Source organism: Nanorana parkeri, unplaced genomic scaffold (assembly GCF_000935625.1).
Source record: "Nanorana parkeri isolate BGI_ZX_2015 unplaced genomic scaffold, ASM93562v1 scaffold198, whole genome shotgun sequence".
NCBI lineage: Eukaryota > Metazoa > Chordata > Amphibia > Anura > Dicroglossidae > Nanorana > Nanorana parkeri.
In genome coordinates, this window is record NW_017306466.1 from 1,303,214 (window position 1) to 1,319,326 (window position 16,113).

General features: G+C 43.0%; 1 protein-coding gene across 1 annotated transcript in view; it reads right to left on the reverse strand.

Moving 5' to 3' along the window:
- Window positions 1–16,113, reverse strand: part of MTUS2 (microtubule associated tumor suppressor candidate 2) — a 276,397-nt gene that overhangs the window by 37,577 nt on the left and 222,707 nt on the right. The window contains exon 7 of the mRNA XM_018555472.1: window positions 1,875–1,941. Coding sequence (XP_018410974.1) covers window positions 1,875–1,941 — 67 coding nt within the window. The remainder of the gene's footprint in view (window positions 1–1,874; window positions 1,942–16,113) is intronic.

The window sequence follows — 16,113 nt, forward strand, 5'->3', positions numbered from 1 at the left end:
GGATTCTATAACCTAGTACAAACTTATATTTGTCCTAGGTTATAGAAGCCGATAGCCGTGCAGGCGCAGTGGTAACTGTGGTTTTAGAAAGAATCATGTGGCCGCACAGGCGCTGTAGCATAATATAACCTTTGCCTAAGTTATATAATCTGATCCTTCAAGGTCCTACGATGCAAATACACACTCTTCCATCAAGGACTTTTACAAATACCTTTGCAGGAGACATTTTCCCTTAGCTTTGTGCATTAAAGACATTCATCACACCAGGTGTATCCTTGCCTTCTTTAAAGAGATTAGTATCAATCAAAAAGGAATCTCTACAGTATTTCGGATCTTAGCTGAACCGAACATGGATGTAAAAATGGTAACTAAGGAATGGCGAGAAAAACAAATGAACTGTTCAACAATGCCATTTTAATCTTTACAGAAAAGTCTGCTTAAATAGTATTATACCCCAAAAATTAGATGCAATCTTTATGAATCACTCTCCACTCTGCTGGAGAAATTACAGTCATGTGGGCTCATTGTGTCACATCTGGTCGAAATGTGGGAAAATGCTTGCTTTCTGGTCTGAGGTTTTCAAGTTCAAATCCTTGGTTACTCGTGTGCTGCCTACTCCAGACCGTGCCCTAGCACTCCTAGGAGTTGGAATCACCTCCTGACCGCACAGAACACGAACAGTCTTAATGTATGTTCCCATAGCGTCTAGACTATCTATTGCCTGGCTATGGAAATATGGTGAACCTTCTTTGTTAACTCCAGTGATTTCTACACTTAACACCCATGATCACACGGTGCTTTCCTTTGCAAAGGCAAACTGTGGTTAGGATAAATTCTACCCTAACTGGTCTTGTTGGCTTTCAGACAACCATTGCAGCATTTAGGCTTAATTAATTGATTACATTATCTCTCACTCTCACTTCTCATCTTTCCATGCATAACCAATGTTATTTCTAGTTTCTAAGGTGGTTACTCCAAGGTACATGATACTGTTTCCAGATGTACCATATTGACACAAGATGTATTGCTTAAGGTGAGATTTCTCTGTCTGTTTACCCCCTCCCGTACATTCTGTTTGTCTCCTCTGCTCTTTCCCTTCTCTACATTTCATCCCTCTTTCCTCCCCGCCCTGCTCACCTCCTGTGCCCAATATTGTGGTTCTAATTAAAAACAGAAAACTTTAATTCTCCTGGTTAATATTCTTCTGCAGGTTAATGCAATCATGGGTAAGTAACTCTGTTGCCAGGATCCTCCACATGACGCTGCATTGTCTTATGCTCAGGTTAGTAATTTTTGGATGGTATCTTAATGAGTTCTCTCCTCTTGTTCCTCTCTGTACCTTATGTCTATGAATCAAATTGTATACCTGCACCCTGGATTTGCCTTATATCTTTAAATAAAGATTTACTGTTAAAAAAATAAATAAATTCTAATAGCACATGCAATCGCTAGGTATGTTCTATTAATTTTTGCTCAGTTAGTAAAGATGAGAGAACTGGTAATATCCAAATCAGCTACTAAGTCTAATATTTAAGGTTAGTGAAAGCCATGGTGGGCTTGTCCTCATCAGACAGCTATGACACACTAAGGACAAGGATGACCAGTCACAGATCCTATTTTTTATTAAAAGAGTCACTCTTTCTTTTTTTTATTTTATTTGTTCGACGATGTGGGGACGGGTCAGAAGCTCGGAGTTTGTGTAGCCATTGGTAAACATTTCCCTAATGTCCTGTGTGGTCACTGAAACCAAAAATGTGCAAAATCTCTGCAAGTCATACATTGCCTTTTGCCTTATAACACTTTGGGCATCATCATTGCGCTCTGCACCGCTCACAGAGTATGATAGCTAAAGTTGTAAATATAGGTGCACTTACCCACTTCATCTCTGATTGTAGCAAGTTCCAGCTGCAGCTCTCGCTCTTTCATAAGACTAGTTTCACTCTGTGGAAAAAAATGCAATGTGCTGTTATATATACCAAGATTAAAAAAATAGTATATCAGCAATTTTATCTGCTAGGTGAATCTTTTAAAGTATATTTGCAGCCTATAAATGTTTTATTTTCATTGAGAGTGGAAAGTTTAGAACCCCTATCAAGCTTTTATTGCCGTCTATGTCCTAGCTAGGGAGATACACCCTCTATTTGTCCTGGTGGTAATCATAACTGGAATAGAAAGTAAATCCTAAAGAAATCCTAAATTTTAAATTTGTCACTAGAACAGGAGTGGAATGGGGACACCATTTCTGGTGACAGTTGCCTAAGAGAGGAAAGGTTTCCTCATTTCTTTTTGTGTTTCTGGGACAGGAAAAAAAAAAGGGTTTTGACCATTCCATACTTTAACCAACACTGAAAGATGACATGTTGGCTATACATACACCTAGGGGCATCATTATATAGCACTGAATGTGACTTTCATCTAATATTCACTGGTGGTGAATAAATCACTTTAATTTGAAACCCATGCACCTGGATTAAATAAGATGTTTTATACTTACCTTGTCTGGCCGGTGCTTAAAATTTGCTCTCTTGACGACCTCCCAATCCATTACAAGCTCCCAGTTGCGGTGACGTGTGTTCCCATGCGTTTGTTGGCTTTTGTTTCCCGCGTTCGGCATGCATTCTGCACACTCTGATATCCATGCGGACACGCGCCAATAATTTTGCGACATTCATTCCACATTTTTTCTGTGTGTTTGTGCATGTTTTATCGTGGGAAGAAAGCACATTTTCTCGGCTGCATTTGGGATGTCACTGCTAGTAATAACACCACAAGCCCGTTACGCATTTTGTGCGTAATTTGCAAATTTCTGTGTGCGTTTTGACGTGCTTTCATGACACGCCCATATTTGAAGGGGTGCTAAGACTTGCTCAAATCTTTCTAAGATTCTGGAGGAGACTGAATCTTAGACTGATTGACTGACGCCTTTTTTGCTGTTGCTGTGACACTTTTTGCTAAAAATTAAAGATAGGTGTCACCTAATCTATGTTGGGCTCTGCTGGCTTTGGTCAGAGAACATATTCAAAAACAAAAAGTAATCACATAGTACTGAACATGACGTGCTGCTTCTTAAGGAATTGTGATCATGTCAAATTTAATAAAGTGTCCTATAAGAGGAAGACAGATTGATATGTCTAGGATAGTTTTATGACATGACAAACACAATGTAATGTGAAGTACATCATCACTAATTCCTACTGCAATGCTTCCAGAATCATTATACTATCACACAGGCAGCAAGAGTGATTACATTTAAAAATAAATAAATATAAAAAAGAGGCAGAGTTTATTATTAGCCCTGTATATGTGGAGATAAAAGAAGCTCATCGGATCAAAGATGCGGGAGGCATCTATTACTGCTAATAGATAATCAACACTGGAAAAGAACACTCAAAACCCAATAATATCCCAAAAGAACCATTAGCAGCAAACTAACAAAGGGCCACACTTTGTGAGCATTGCAGAGTCTTCTTCCACTCCATTAATTTTTCATTAGACATATTATTGAACATTATCTAACAACAGCTATTATCCTACAAAAAATAAAAATGCTATATATATATATATATATATACACACACATACACACACACACACACACACACACACACACACACACTGTATATATTTACACGCACACACTACCACACTACTGGTCAAAAGTTTTACAACACCCCCATTTTTCCAGTTTTTATTGAAATTTACGCAGTTTAATGTCTTTATGTACTCTGAAGATAAGGCATAGAACAAATAAACAATTGGACATCCAAAACAAATCATGGAATAATTTTCTTTATCAAAATGTAATCTAAGATTAGACTCATCAAAGTAGCCACCTTTTCCATATATAACAGCCAAACACACTTATGGCATTCTTTCTATAATGGAAATCAAATATTGTTCAGAAAGTTCTTCCCAAAACTTTGCACTTGTAGATTGTTTTGCTTTCAGCCTTCTGTCCGGTTCATCCCAAACCAGCTCGATGGGGTTTCAGTCTAAAGACTGTGCTGGCCATTTCATGATTTGAAGCCTACCATCTTGTTCTTTTCTTCTAAGGAGGATAAACCCCTGACCAACTGGGCATACAGTAAAATACTGTGGTAGTAGTTTTGGTTCAGGGTGCCACTCTCTCTGTGCAAGTCGCCGACTCTGGATCCAGCATAAGAGCCCCAAGTCATGACACTTCCTCCTCCATGTTTGACAGTTGGTGTCACACACAGAGCAGCTATCCTTTTGCCTACTCAATGTCGTACAAAAACCCGCCATGATGAACCGAAGATCTCAGATTTTGATTCATCGGTCCACATGACCTTCTTCCAGTCTTCAGTAGTCCACTGGCGGTGCTTCATGGCCTAGGTAAGCCTCTTTTTCTTATTTTGCCATCTTAGCAATGGCTTTCTTACTGCCATTCGACCTGCCAAACCTGCAGCTCGAAGTCTTCTCTGAAACCGAGACTTGCCTACTTCGATCAGTGTTAAGCTGTGCTTGAACCTGTTGTCCTGTGAGCCGCCTGTTACACAAGCTGTTGACTCACAACAACTTGTCTTCTGATTCTGTTGTGGCTTTGGGTCGGCCAGATCTCTTCCTGTCAGAGTTTCCTCCAGTTTCCAAGTACATTTTGATGGTGTAGAAAACCGTACACTGACACCTTGGCTTTCTTTGCAAATTTTCTAAAGGAAAGACCTACACTTTTAAGGGTTATAATGGTCTGTCTGTCTTTCTTTGTTGATTGCCTTTTTCTCGCCATTTTGAGAGTAATATACTACTTCCTGCAGTACAATATTGTCCAAATATTGCTTAAGAGGGTGTAGCAACACAATCTGTTCCAACACTGATATTATACATCAAGAGGGCCTGAGAGCAAGCCACAAAAGTTGGGATACCTGTAGGAATTGTTAGCATTTACCTTGAGGGTTTCATTTGCTTACATTCCTGCAGAACAACTGTTTTGAGTTGTTAACCCATTACTTCTTCCCTGAAAAATGCCTTTTAGTATAACTCTGAAATGTACATTACTGTAAACTCCCAGTTATCCAACACCCACGGGGATCGGTAGGTGCCAGATAACTGTAGCTTGTGGTTGCTTGAGAGTTAATAGCAGGCAGGCTATTGAAACCCCGTCCACTGAGCAGAGGAGCAAACCTGAGAGAGAAAGTTCTCTCTCAGGTCCGCTCCTCTGCTCAGTGTGCAGGTGCAATAGCCAGCCTCTTATTGGCTATTGCAATTTGAAATAGCTAATAGCGGGCTGGCTATTTCTCCCCATTGTTTACATTCTGCTGCCGACCACGGCAACAAAATGTAAACAAAGAATTTCAATAGCAACTAAATAAATTTAGTTGCCATCAAAATTTGTTAGTGTACTGTGCACCAAGCAATCAGAATTTTCCTACTGTGCATCAAGCTGCCGATTGCTTGAATGACGGATAATGGGGTGTTACCTTTGTACCATTTCAAGTTATTCCCTGGACTTGAAATATTTACATAAAAAAAAAACTAAGGGTGTCATTCAGAAAGCTAACCGACCAAACTCCTTGCAAATGACAGTTGGGTGGAGCCAACCACGGCTGGCTCCGTCCAGTTGCAAGGACAGATCAGTGTCCCCAGGTGACCTGGGGACGCTGAACTGTCATTAAACAATGACAACAGGGTGTAGCTGGCCATGACGTCACGGCCAGCTCCGCCCAGTTTTTATTCATTGGCCGAGACCTGCTAGAAGACTCTAGCAGGTTCTAGCTAATAGGAAACAGTTGGGCGGAGCTAGCTGTCACTGCTAGCTCCGCCCCAATAGTTTTTTTATCTTATTATTTTTTTAAAACGATTAATTTTTTTACATTTATTATTTATTTACCTTTTGATATCTTTTTTTCTGCTTGTTTCATTGAGTTCCTCTTCTGCACTGTACCACAGAGGTACCGTGCAGAATTGCCGAATGCCGTTCGGCGGCATTCGGTTATTCACTTACTGCTGTTTGGCCCCTATGTGAATAGGGTTGAATGGCAGCGAGTGAGCTGCCGCAGCTTCGGCTCAGCCGATCCAGATGTTGGATCGGCTAAGTCGGACTCGTTCTGCACTTCGGCTCAGCTGAACATGCATAGCATGTTCGGCTGACCGAAGTGCAGCCGAAGCCAGCCGATGTATGGCTGAAATCAGAGGTACAAGTCTGAAGTGAATAGCCGAACTTCAGGTGGGTTACTCACTCGGCTGACTTCTGCAGCTTTGGGAATAACCCTGTAAAACTTTTGACTGGTAGTGTAGTCAGGTGGAACTTTAGTAAATGAACCCCTTAATGTTTTAGGAGCTGGGAGTGGGTCAGGTATTTGTAAGGTGTAGAATATATATATGCTTTTTGTACAACATTATTTTAGCTAGGTGCTTGCAGTACAGCAAACCCTTTGGAGCAAAACACACTTTAAAACAAAGGAAAAAGGTAAAGGCATTCTTTTGAATCACTAAAATCTAAGAAGCAGATGCAGAATGGCACCTATGTTTTGCCAACAGCATAAAAAACAGAAATGGTGTAGTGTATTGAGTAATACAGCCTCTCGGACTCTTATACACTGTAACTGACCCTGAATTACACAATTTTCCAAACTAACAGTAGCCACTTTTCTTCTCCCTCTCCTTTCATACATAAATCTGAATCTGGGGAAGTGCCCATTCACCTCTGCTAATTGGTTGCTATGGGAAAGCTCTATCCTGGGTCAGAGGAGATGGGATAATGGGAGTGCGCCAAACACAAGTAGCAAATAAATAACTGGCATGGATAACTCATTATATCCAAACATCTGCCTTGGATGAAGCAGCCTTATGACTGGCATGGATTGGATTGCTCATCCCTATCCTAAAATCCCAAAAACCATCACAGTGAAAAATATAAGGAAATACCTAAATTTCCCTTGTATTGATTTTAAGAAGACTGCACTGTAACCACTGGCGAAACTACCAGGGTCGCAGCAGTCGGAATCGCGACTGGGCCCTGGCATTCCGCCAGTTGGGGGGGCCCAGAGAGAAAGAAAAGAGCCCGCAGATCCCTCAAGCTGCCTGCAGCATTCGTGGGCATGGGCGGTTGCTTAGAGACCAACTCGGTGGCGTGTGTGCGCCGATGTTCGGGAGCCCAGCTGTAATCACGTCAGGCCAGTGAGAAGCCTTTGGATCCCTATGCCCACACGTCGCATGCGCAAGGGGCGGGACGAACTGGCAATGTGCAGAGGAGACAGACGCTGGAGAGGTATAGCGTCCTGTTACCAGGACAACCAGCGGCGCCCTTTCTAGCTCTCTCCAACGTGACAATGTGGCGCCCCTTCTAGCTCCTCTCTCTCCGTGACAGCGGCGGCATTCTCCCGGTACAGAAACCCGCTCTGGCCTTCGTGATTTTCTGACTTTTCTCCATCTAGAATGTGGGTCCTGTTATGACTATTACATCAACGTTGCATCTTCTTTCTTCTTCACTATCTGTGTACAACCCCCTCCCACTGATATTTCTACATTGCTAATTTTTTTTATAATGTATTGCTTGGACTTGTAGTCCTGCATAGCTGGTGCTATTCTGCATTGCTGTATAATCATTATACGGAATGCAGAATAGCACCAACTATGTAGGACTACAAGTCCCAGCAATGCATTATATTTTAACTAGGTATGCTCCAGTGCCAATATTGGGCATTTTCATGAGTATTCATACTCGTGAAAATGCCCCGATACTAAACGCAGATACCGGTGTTCTGTTGAGAACGCCGATGTAGTCGAATTTGCCGACTTCAGCATCTGCGCTTGCGCACAGACCAGTATTATTGAGGAAACAGGCATTTCTTGACAAAGTATTTAGATTAAATCATTAATTGTGACCGTTAATAATAATATGCCATCCATCATTTCCTGCCATCCATCATTTACTGCCATAGATGGCATATTATTACCGGTCACAATTAACCATTACAAACTAATACTTTGTAAATAAATGCAGTTTCCTCGTTAATCCCGTCTGTGCGCAAGTGCAGATACTGGGTTGGTGTTCTCGACTAATTTTTTAACTGAAGTGGCTGCCAGAGGTCCCGCGCTTGCTGGGGACCTCGGCTGCCTTCCAGTTAACCACCATGGCGGCGGGGGGTTGGGGGGGTCCTTCATAGTTTCTTGCACCGGGGCCCTGAAGTTTCTAGTTACGCCTCTGACCGTAACGTTCCATAATACTGCTAAATCGAGCAGATCCATAAAACATAAATTGCTTATATAGACTCCTGAACTATTCACTGGTTTGCACGGCTTAACTAAGCAGATTACAAATTAAAATCCACAAAGAAATCCACAAGAAAGATTCAAAGAATGCAACAATCCCCTGTGGATATAAAAGAAGCGTTGTTCTGCTATGTGCCCCAAGGGTACAAAATGAGGATGGAAACTGAGATCTGCAAAATATCCTCATTGGAATTCAACATTACCTCCATGTGACCTGATGCTAATTAATTACTCTGCTCCTGGCACAAAGGTGTAAAGAATGAATTATGGATTGTTAGAAGCGTCACTTTCAATGGCTGTGTGTAACACCTTACTGCTATAAACATAATGGGGGGAATTTATTAAAGCAATTGCAACTGTTTTATCCTATTTTTTAAGCGCAAATATGTTTAGCAGCTTCTAATTCCAGGCCAATTCCTTCCACAATGTGGGTCACATTTTGAAGAAGAACAGTGACTCAAAGCTAAGTGTGCTAAACCTGTTCTCTAGTCCAATTAAAAGAGAACTATAGCCAAACCTTTTTATGGCTTTAATTCTCTTTTGTGTCAGAGAAGTACATCTACTAATGTAATTCTGTTACCCAAAGTTAGCATACTGCAGGCTACTGCCCACTATATGCTGGAAGCGCAGAGCTTCGCTGCAGCCGCTTAGGTCTAGGGCATTGGACAAAGCTGTTTTAGTTAGCTGTTTCCCCCTCCCCTGGCAGTCAGCACTCTTCTCATCTCCCCTACACTCTGGCTTGTGGACTGTCCCCTGTTGTCTTCATGTATAATGCATAGCTTTGGGCCCTGAATTGTACTTGATGACATTAGTGGGCTTCCAACTGTTGGAGCTTAGGGGAAAAAAAGGCGACGGGTGCCAGTCTTGAAGCCTAGAGGGAGCGAAGATCGGGTATGTAAAAGTCCTTTTTCCTAAACCTAAATGAGCCCTCATTCACAGTTCAGCGTTTTCAGTTTGAAGGTTTTTGGGGCTTTTCAGGCTTAAGAGTTTTTGTTTAAGCCAATGGAAAGCTAAGTATTTGGAGAAGGAGACAGTTGTTAGATGGGGAAATCATGCACTACACATGTGTTTCAGGTGCTCCCATTGAGGTCTATGGGATAAAAAATGAGCAATTCTGCCTGCAAGAAGCTCATGTACTCTATCAAGTGACAAGTGAAACAACGCGCAGGTGTGAAAGGGCACCACTGAAAATAGTGGGATTGTTCATGTTGAGCATTGTCGCACTTCAGGAAACATGCAACAAATTACTTTGTTTTATTGCGGGATTAATGTTGCGCATCATATCATGCTGCAGCTTTAAGCAGTGGTCAAGGAACTGCAGCAGTCACAGCTTTGACAAAGACTTTGTGCCTGCGGTGCCCAAACCAGTTTTGGACACCTAAAATTAACTTTGTGGACAGGGCCTAATCCAAGGTTTGCATTTGGGTCTGCAATTCATATAGATATGTCTCTGTCTTCAACATTCTAATAGTTCTGTCAAAAGGTTTGAAATGACAGACACCCATTCCGTGCATTGTCTAAGAGCTCACAGCTCAGAGCACAAATTGATCACTACGGTATTCCCTTGTGATTTCTCTAATGTATACGATGACAGGAACATCATACATCAAGACCTAAAGGCTGCCTTTACCTATCCTATCAAATGTAACCTACTGACCTTATTCCTACTGTGACCAATTGGAACTAACCAGAATAAGGAAGTATAACATGGGTTCTGATTGGTTGCTTATGGCTTGCACTTAAGAATACAAAGCCTTTATTAAACAAGGCAATATGTTTGTAACCCAGCCTTTCTCAACTTTTTTACCCAAGAGGAACCACTAAAATATTTTTTATGGAACTCTTACTCTCAAACTCATCTGCGATCAATGGCGAAAATGCCTCTTATATTGGTGATCAGTAGGAAGAATGCAACGCTTACAGTGATGGTCAGAAAGCAACCTTTATAGACAGCTATAAAGGCAACTGGTTTCATGCTTCTGGCACTGGTCCCAAAATGATGTTGGCACCATCAAACGGGAGGTCAACCAGCCACAGCTTAGGGTTAGTTCACACCATAAGCAGTGCGTTCCGGTCCGATTCTGGCCGGAAGGCACTGACTCGCATTGCGGCCGGCTCACTTTTTTGCTGGGCTGGAGGGGGCGTGGCGGCCGCAATGCGATCGCCCGCACGGGATCACAAGGCACATTGTGCCTGCAGTGTGGATCCGGTGCGATCAAAATAGAGCTTGCAGCATTTTGATCGCACTGGACAGCATTGCAGGCACTGTGCCTTGTGATCCCGTGCGGGCGATTGCATTGCGGCCGGAGGGCGTGGCTATTTTGCCATTCACTTCAATGGCCGCCACGCCCCCTCCAGCCCGGCAAAAAAGTGAGCCGGCCGCAATGCGAGGTAGTGCGTTCCGGCCAGGATCGGACCGGAACGCATTGCATATGGTGTGAACTAACCCTTAAGGAACCCCTAAGAAACCTCTGTCTAGCCTAACCAAACAGCCAAGCTATACTAAATGATATAAACTGTTGCACAAAGCAATTATAGTCACATATACATTACTGGAAATTAGAGCTGCAGCTAACGATTATTTTCAAAATCGATTAGTTAGCCGATTATTAAGTTCGATTAATCGGTTAATCGGATAAAAAATAAAATACATTTTAAAAAATGGCTCCAGTGATGGGACTTCTAGTTTGTATTGAGATTGCAGTCCATCACAGGAGCAAGCTTGGAGCAGAAAATCAATAAAAATCTAATAAACCTGGTCATTAACTAAATAAAAATGCAACAATTTATCCAAAGGAGTAATATCTGTGGTTTCCATAGCAAAGCTTCCTTGAGTTACTTTGTTCAGTCATACCCCCAGGTGTGACTGAAGGGGAAATATCTATCTCACATGATTAAAAATGTCACAGTGACAGAGAACTGCTGTTACCACAAGTATCGGTCTTCTCACGCAATCAGGACAATACACCAATACAAACCACAAAGTGACAATTACACTACCCCATAGATTTCTATGTACTGCCAGTCATATCAGAGAGATAAATGCTGGTTGGCTGCTTGTCTTTGGAAAAAGCCTGTTTTACATAAAATCCACAATTATCTCCATTGGGGGACGGGACACACAACAACCTAAAACACATTTCTGCTGTGTCATGCAAGTAAATAACTTAAACAGCACACATATGGACTGAGTCCAATAAAACCACAGGCAGCAGGATTCCTGAACAGCAAAAAAAAAAACAACCTACCTAATCAGCAAAAGATCTCCTAGGACAGTTACTGCTTTAAAGATCTAGAAATGTTTGATCTCTGATCATTTTCCAATGAAATACACTTAAAGTGACATTAAACCCTCAGATTTTTTAACATAAACCAATACTGTATTGTGTGCCTTACTGTAATCCATGGTAGTTTCCCTTCTCTTTGCTGCTCTTCCTTTTAAATCCTCATGTCTTCTCATGCTGGGGGAGAACTTCCCTTTGCAGCTGAGTGCCTCTCCCTGTAGTGCTGGCTCAGGTTGCAAACCTATACACAGACACCATGTATCCATTTCAGAGACAAGGCAGTCTGCTGCAAAACAGAAGTTCTGCCCAGCATGAGAAGAGATACAGATTTAAAAGGAAGAGCAGCAAAGAGAAGGGAAACAACCATGGATTACAGTAAGGCACACATTACAGTATTGGTTTATGTTAAAAATCTGAGGGTTTAATGTCACTTTAATTTCTTTTTGTTCAGACTTCAAAAAGACTTTCACTGGCATCTAAACCCCAAAACAAAAATGTAATAGATTGCAGCTTACTGATCCTTAAATGTGGTGGCTGCATTTGTTTTCTTTTATCTAGGCTTTTATTCCTTCATTTTCACCTAATTATCCAGCCAGTAATGCACTTCCTGTCTTAGAGTGACCCCACACTATGGAGGAACAATGGAGCCACCCTTGGACAGCAGCATTGTCACCCTGTGGAGAGGATCCTGTTAGATGTAACAGCAGAAGATGTAGATAAACTTCACTAACAAATTGAAGCTAAACTCCAGCTTACATTTTTTATAGCAGTTACAGCAGGTTTTTTTTTCCCTTTTGGGATAAAGTTTTTACATTAATGAATAAAACCTAATCCATTGTAAGCACCCCTGTCAGTGTTACATGGTTCTTCTTAAAGGGTTATTAAACCCTCAGCTGTTTTTGCATATATCTACTGCTCGCAAGTAGGGATGGGCTGCATGTTCGAATCGAACATAGGTTAGACTCGAACATAGCCTGTTCTAGCGTTCGCTGAATGCCGAACATTGCGGGATGTTCGCAGTCTGTTCGACCGCGGAACATTTTTTTTTTCTTTTAAATTTCATTGATTTCTGTCATTCAGGGCACTACCCGGATCCCCATACACTTTTTATGGCCAATAAATTGCATACAAGGCTTCAAAATGGGGACATTTAATTTTCTGAGTTCTACCCCCATAGACTTACATTGAGTTCTAAATGCGAATTAGAACTTTTTCCGTGTTCGAAAGTTCTAATTAGAACCGAACACGGGGGTGTTCGGCTCATCCCTACTCGCAAGCAGTAGATATATCCAAAAACATTTTTTTTAAAACCTTTTAAAAAGGCTTTTGAACTTACCTTGTGTCATCGTCGCGCGCTCCCATCCAAACATCTGAAGAGTCTCGGGCGGCTGCAAAGGATCTTGGGGCGGGCGCATGCGCACTTCAGATGTTTGGCCGGAGACGAGGAGAGACAAAAGGTAAGTCTATGGAGCAGCGTACACCCGCACAGTCTCCGTGGGACATGAGAGAAGAGGAGGACAGAGGAGTCAGCGCTGGATCGGAGACCCGCACCAGCGCTGGAGGGACAGCTGAAAAGGACTGTAAAGAAGAAGATGATCAAATAAAGAGACATCATTTAAGGTATGTCCCTACAGCAGGATTGGGAAGGGGGAAAAAAAAATTCTGACTTTAATGTCACTTTAACCCTATAGCTGCCACTTATGCTGGACAGCTTGGTCTGCTAAAGGAAGTTGAAAACTAACAGACTATGTATCATCTACCGGTATGTATCAGTCATACTGCCAACAGTTTGTTACTGTACATGTTTCGAAAAGAAAAAAAAAACCTAATAGACTTACTGGACAGATCACCAGGTGAAAATAAAGGAGAAAAAAAGTAAAGCAGATGCCCCATCTATGAATTGGCAAGCTGCAACATATGACACTTTTACTTTGGGGTATAGATAGCTTTGAATATGCCATAGTAGAACAGCATGCTACCATCCCCTGAGACAGAATTAGAACTAACCAGGATACATACACATCTCAGCAGCCAAAGCGTCCTGTCCTGTGAAAGTAATTTCAGATATAGACAACTATGTAAATGATCATTATTCATATTATTATACAGCACTTATACAGCTATACAAAATAAAAGAACACAGTACAGCTACAATTCAATACAAGAGGGCTGGGAGAACCCTGATCATAGGAGCTGACAATCTAATGTAAAGCAGCTAACAGTAGAGACAAGGAGAACATGTATGTAGAATAGTCTAAGCTAAAATGCAGAATACAGAGGCAGCAGCCACTACACAGGCACACAAAGCAGCCCGAATTTTTATTCCAGCATGCAATGTATGAGAGAACCAACTGTTGTGCTGCAGCCCCCCTCCATCCTCATAAAGCCGAGCGCTGACAGCGGCAGACAATGAAGAAGACATTGCATCGCCGGCCGGGCACAGAGGAGGAAGGCGGCCGCCCGTCCGTACCGTTGTGTCCGCACAGCAGCAGCAGCAGCGCTGGCCCATCCTGGCAGGCGACCCGGGAGGGCACGCAGCTTCATTCAGATGATGAGTCTGGGGTCAGCCCGTACAGAAAAGCGGCTCCGTGCTCAGTCCTCCCGGTGTACGGATGACGGTGTGTGTCTGCTCCTCATACACTGAGCACATTGGCGGCCGGCGAATGGGAGGGTCCGTGTTCCATCATCCACAGACCAGCAGCTGATCGATGGCTGCATAATGAGGCGACATTCAGCACTTTCCTCCAGCCGGTACAATGACTAGTAGGAGGATGGAGGGCGATCTACGAGTGATGACATCACTGACTGCTCTATGGAGAAGAAAGAGATGACATCACTGACTGCACTCTATGGAGAAGAGAGAGATAACATCACTGACTGCACTCTATGGAGAAGAGAGAGATGACATTACTGACTGCTCTATGGAGAAGAAAGAGATGACATCACTGACTGCACTCTATGGAGAAGAGAGAGATAACATCACTGACTGCACTCTATGGAGAAGAGAGAGATGACATTACTGACTGCTCTATGGAGAAGAAAGAGATGACATCACTGACTGCTCTATGGAGAAGAGAGAGAGATGACATCACTGCTGGCTAACTGCGCTTTATGGAGAAGAAAGAGATGACATCACTGCTCATCTTCCACACTTCCCTCTGTGTTGTCTCCAGGGTCTATACTTACAAAAGGGGCTCATCATGCACATGGGGGTAATAAAATACCATAAGATATTTTTTGGTGTGTAAGGCCCCATTTCACACTTCGTGCACACCTGTGGTATGCGTTCCTCTGCTTTTGCCATGCGTCAGCCCATTCATTTCAATGGGCTGCCGCACATGCGACAAACGTGGCAAAGAAGCTCATGTAGCATTTTCAGCTGCGAGATTCACACATTTCTTTAAACATGCATTTGACGCGGTCAGAAACGCACATTTTACCGCATATGCTTCGGGTGCCATTAGCAAGTTATAGCACCACAAGCATGTTGCACATTTTAACGTGTTGTGTGAACGTGCACCACTGCATGCACTTTGTCACACGTTCACACAATGCCATAGTGTGAACAGAGACTAAAGTGCTTCTGTTTATACGCATTCAGACGCAAAGACATCCTTACAATGTTTAGGGATCATTCACACGGTGTACACAACACTGCACACACATGCCATGACCTTCTGCTGTGAGGGACAAGTTCTGCATGTAATTGCATGCAGCTGTCTGTACATCCCTTTGAGAGGACGTGGTTGCAAGCAGCTACATGCCAACCTGAACCTGCACAGGTTGATGTGCCTTGCGTTCCCGTGCGGCCGATCACATTGCGGGTGGAGGACGTGACTATGGTGCCATTCACTTCAATGGACCACCACGCCCCCTCCCACCCCACAAAAAACTGCGCCGGCCGCAATGCCAACCAGTGTGTTCTCTGGCCGGAACGCACTGAGGATGGTGTAAACGAGGCCTTAGGGAAGTATTGCGGCTGATTCCGCTACCTCTAGACTCAATGAGCATTTAACCCTTGCAGTGCAGGAGACCCCACTACAAGGGCAATTTTTATCTTCTGCCTGGAGTGGGGCTTCAAATGTGATGATGTTAGAGAGTGGCTACTAGCCGCAAGGCCAAAGAGAACGGGCTTCCAGGGACCAGTCGCAAAGTGTAGTGGAAGCATGCCGACGTGAGTAATAAGGTAATGGCTTATTCCTCTACCCCTTGACTTAATGAACTATTGTACTCTTGCAGTGTGAGAGGCCCCACTGCAAGGGCAATCTTTATGCTTCCTGGAGTGGGGCTTTAAATGTGATGATGTCAGAGTGCCACCACCAGCCGGAGTGATGGAGAGAAGAGGCTTTGAGGGACCAGTCGAAAAGCGCAGTGGAAGCCTGCTGGCGCACGGGGTAAGGTAGGTGTTACGGCTTATTCTACCCCTAGACTTAACAAGCATTTAACCCTTGCAGTGCGGGAGGCCCAACTGCAAGGGCAATTCTTTTATGCTGCCTGGAGTGGGTAAACTGTCACTTTGCTCATTCAAGGTCAAGTGACAGGTTGAGAAGATCACTTTCCAGCATTGTTCTCCGCAGCTCCATTCACCTGCCAGGGTCCC